The 4794-nt window shown below is 44.9% G+C and overlaps 1 protein-coding gene across 1 annotated transcript; it reads left to right on the top strand.

The window, feature by feature from the left end:
* Window positions 1-1225: 1225 nt before the first annotated feature.
* On the top strand, window positions 1226-4382 carry LOC309959059 (UDP-N-acetylglucosamine--peptide N-acetylglucosaminyltransferase 110 kDa subunit-like; the record flags this gene model as incomplete). Its single annotated transcript, XM_082835183.1, has 1 exon — window positions 1226-4382. One exon carries the CDS (start codon window positions 1226-1228, stop codon window positions 4364-4366), a length of 3141 nt encoding a protein of 1046 aa, XP_082691309.1. The 3' UTR covers window positions 4367-4382.
* Between the last annotated feature and the right edge of the window lie 412 nt (window positions 4383-4794).

Genomic DNA, 4794 nt, shown 5'->3' with positions numbered 1-4794 from the left:
ATATAGTCAATTACATATGGCGGTGTCTGAAAATCACATAATAGCCTCACTTAAAACATCTCCTTAGGGCTTCCCTGGTGGCGCAGTGGTTGAGAGTCCACCTGCCGACGCAGGGGACACAGGTTCGTGTCCCAGTCCGGGAAGATCCCACATGCCGCGGAGCGGCTAGGCCCGTGAGCCATGGCCGCTGAGCCTGTGCATCCAGAGCCTGTGCTCCACAACGGGAGAGGCCACAACAATGAGAGGCCCGCGTACCACAGAAAAAAGAAAATCTCCTTAGCCAGATTTCAAAAAAGCCTGTGGCCATTCCAATATGATCCAACATAGCGGAATATGATAGAAGGAAAATTGGCAAAGAAAGAGACGCTGGTCTTACCTGATGGAAATTAAAATATCTCACTTTTGACAATTTTGCAAAAACTTATAATTCCATGAATTAATTTCTAGTGTTCTTCATAGGACCTAAAAAGGAACCCATAGAGTTGTGGAACAACAATAGAAGCTGCTGTGATGAGAAGCCCAGGCACTGCAACAAAGAGTAGCCCCCGCTCGCCACAACTAGAGAAAGTCTGCACGCAGCATTGAAGACCCAACGCAGCCAAAATAAAAATAAATAAATAAAGATAAATAAATTTAATTTTAAAAAAGTAATACTCAGGTTTGAGGCATGAGAGGTATGATGAGGAGAAATTAGCTAATCCTTTCAGAACTTTTAAAATATCAAACTCAGTCTCTAAGATTTTAGCATTATATACAACATTGGTTACTTATTAGTGGTTTGGGAAGGCCAATTTAAAATTTTCTGATCTTACTGTATTGAAATTCACGGCCCTAATGTTTTCCACATTGATTATATGAATGATGAAGTAAAGTCAATCATGTATTTCCTTTCCAACTGGACAGAAAACAAAATTTTAAAAAGTGTTTGGACTACTGACTTCTGATTTCTTCTAAGGCAAGTGTATAGGTAATTTTTATTCCCTGATGAGGAGAAAAATGGTGGAAGAGGGCAGGGTTAGGAATTAAGATTTCAAGAGCGTGAGAGGTAGATGGCCAACCAGAGTTCCTAAGGTTCGGTGCCTGTAACTGTTGCCGCCGCTTAAGCCTGCCAAAGCAGTGGTACGGCTGCTGCCCTCGTATTTGCTACCTCTAGAAACATTCTTGCCAGTACTGGCGGCAGCGGGACTCAATTACCCCCTTTTATCACTCTCTGCAGACCCTCCAGATGACGTCTTCTGTGGGCAACGTGGCCGACAGCACAGAACCAACGAAACGTATGCTTTCCTTCCAAGGGTTAGCTGAGTTGGTACATCGAGAGTATCAGGCAGGAGATTTTGAGGCAGCTGAGAGACACTGCATGCAGCTGTGGAGACAAGAGCCAGACAATACTGGAGTACTTTTATTACTTTCATCTCTACACTTCCAGTGTCGAAGGCTGGACAGATCTGCCCACTTTAGTACTCTGGCAATTAAACAGAACCCTCTTCTGGCAGAAGCCTATTCGAATTTGGGGAATGTGTACAAGGAAAGAGGGCAGTTGCAGGAAGCAATTGAGCATTACCGGCATGCATTGCATCTCAAACCAGATTTCATCGATGGTTATATTAACCTGGCAGCCGCTTTGGTAGCAGCAGGCGACATGGAAGGGGCAGTACAAGCTTACGTCTCTGCTCTTCAGTGCAATCCTCATTTGTACTGTGTTCGCAGTGACCTGGGGAACCTGCTCAAAGCCCTGGGTCGCTTGGAAGGAGCCAAGGCATGTTATTTGAAAGCAATGGAGACGCAACCGAACTTTGCAGTAGCTTGGAGTAATCTTGGCTGTGTTTTCAATGCACAAGGGGAGATTTGGCTTGCAATTCATCACTTTGAAAAGGCTGTCACCCTTGACCCCAATTTTCTGGATGCTTATATCAATTTAGGAAATGTCTTGAAAGAGGCACGGATTTTTGACAGAGCTGTGGCAGCTTACCTTTGTGCCCTAAGCTTGAGCCCAAATCATGCAGTGGTACATGCCAACCTGGCTTGTGTATACTATGAGCAAGGCCTGATAGATCTGGCAATAGACACCTACAGGCGAGCTATTGAGTTGCAACCACATTTCCCTGATGCTTACTGCAACCTAGCCAACGCTCTGGAAGAGAAGGGCAGTGTTGCCGAAGCAGAAGATTGTTATAATACAGCTCTGCGGCTGTGTCCCATCCATGCAGACTCTCTGAATAACCTAGCCAATATCAAAGGAGACCAGGGAAACATTGAAGAGGCAGTTCGCTTGTATTGTAAAGCATTAGAAGTCTTCCCAGAGTTTGCTGTTGCCCATTCAAATTTAGCAAGTGTATTGCAGCAGCAGGGAAAACTGCAGGAAGCTCTGATGCATTATAAGGAGGCTGTTCGAATCAGTCCTACTTTTGCTGATGCCTACTGTAACATGGGAAACACTCTAAAGGAGATGCAGGATGTTCAGGGAGCCTTGCAGTGTTATACTCGTGCCATTCAGATTAACCCTGCACTTGCGGATGCCCACAGCAATCTGGCTTCCATTCACAAGTATTCAGGGAATATTCCAGAAGCAATTGCTTCTTATCGCACTGCTCTGAAGCTTGAACCTGATTTTCCTGACGCTTATTGTGATTTGGCTCATTGCCTGCAGATTGTCTGTGATTGGACAGACTATGATGAGCGAATGAAGAAGTTGGTCAGCATTGTGGCTGACCAGCTGGAGAAGAATAGGTTGCCTTCTGTGCAGCCTCATCATAGTATGCTCTATCCTCTTTCTCATGGCTTCAGGAAGGCTATTGCTGAGAGCCATGGGAACCTCTGCTTGGATGAGATCGGTGTCCTTCATAAACCACCGTACGAACATCCAAAAGACTTGAAGCTCAGTGATGGTCGACTGCGTGTAGGATACGTGAGTTCTGACTTTGGGAATCATCCTACTTCTCATCTTATGCAGTCTATTCCAGGCATGCACAATCCTGATAAATTTGAGGTATTCTGTTATGCCCTGAGCCCAGATGATGGCACAAACTTCCGAGCGAAGGTGATGGCAGAAGCCCATCATTTCATTGATCTTTCTCAGATTCCATGCAATGGGAAAGCAGCTGATCGCATCCATCAAGATGGTATACACATCCTTGTAAATATGAATGGTTATACCAGGGGTGCTCGAAATGAACTCTTTGCTCTCAGGCCAGCTCCTATTCAGGCAATGTGGCTGGGCTACCCTGGGACCAGTGGCGTGCTTTTCATGGATTATATCATCACTGATCAGGAAACTTCACCTGCTGAAGTTGCTGAGCAGTATTCTGAGAAACTGGCTTATATGCCCCATACTTTCTTTATTGGTGATCATGCTAATATGTTCCCTCACCTGAAGAAGAAGGCAGTCATCGATTTTCAGTCCAATGGGCACATTTATGACAATCGGATTGTGCTGAATGGCATCGACCTCAAAGCATTTCTTGATAGTCTCCCAGATGTGCAGATTGTCAAGATGAAATGTCCTGATGGAGGAGACAACGCAGACAGCAGTAATACGGCTCTTAATATGCCTGTCATTCCTATGAATACTATTGCAGAGGCAGTTATTGAAATGATTAACAGAGGACAAATTCAGATAACAGTTAATGGATTCAGTCTTAGCAATGGACTGGCAACTACCCAGATCAACATTAAGGCTGCCACTGGAGAGGAGGTTCCCCGTACCATTATTGTAACCACACGTTCTCAGTACGGGTTACCGGAAGATGCCATTGTGTACTGTAACTTTAATCAGTTATATAAAATTGACCCATCTACTTTGCAGATGTGGGCAAATATTCTGAAGCGTGTTCCCAATAGTGTACTGTGGCTGTTGCGTTTTCCAGCAGTAGGAGAACCTAATATTCAACAGTATGCACAAAATATGGGCCTTCCCCAGAACCGTATCATTTTTTCACCTGTTGCTCCTAAAGAGGAACATGTTCGGAGAGGCCAGCTGGCTGATGTCTGCTTGGACACTCCACTCTGTAATGGACACACCACAGGGATGGATGTCCTTTGGTCAGGGACACCCATGGTGACTATGCCAGGAGAGACTCTTGCTTCCCGAGTTGCAGCTTCCCAGCTCACTTGTTTAGGCTGTCGTGAGCTTATTGCTAAAAATAGACAAGAATATGAAGACATAGCTGTGAAACTGGGAACTGATCTAGAATACCTGAAGAAACTTCGTGGCAAAGTCTGGAAGCAGAGAACATCTAGCCCTCTGTTCAACACCAAACAATACACGATGGACCTAGAGCGGCTCTATCTACAGATGTGGGAGCATTACGCAGCTGGCAACAAACCTGATCACATGATTAAGCCTGTTGAAGTCACTGAGTCGGCCTAAATAATGACTGTGTGCACAGGAGAATTACCCTGTACCTGAGCCTCAACCTTCTGGGGGAAAGGGAACTACTTTTTCCTTATCTGTACAATACCATGCTGCAGATGGGTGACAGACAATGATAAGAAATAGCACAGCCAGACTTGCTTCCTGCATGATCATGATCATGATAGGGAGAGACACAAGAGATGGGAAACTGCTGTTCCACAAGGAGTCTCCATAGAATTTTGCAGCAGCCAGGTGTCTGGAAGGTCTGGAAGGTAAGTCTGGAAGGTCTGATCTCCCTTGGTCTTCCATAGGATGGATGGTTAGTGTGGAAGGGAGATAGAGATTGCCCAGCCGTTTTGTGATTATCATGGATTGATTGAGTCTTCTGAATTAATATTTTTCTTTATATTTTGGGTATTGGAGCTTTTAAAAATGTTTGGTTT

The sequence above is a fragment of the Leucopleurus acutus genome, assembly GCF_964270905.1.
Source record: "Leucopleurus acutus genome assembly, chromosome: 3".
NCBI lineage: Eukaryota > Metazoa > Chordata > Mammalia > Artiodactyla > Delphinidae > Leucopleurus > Leucopleurus acutus.
Note: the sequence above shows the minus strand (reverse complement) of the source record. Positions and strands in the feature narration are given on the sequence as shown.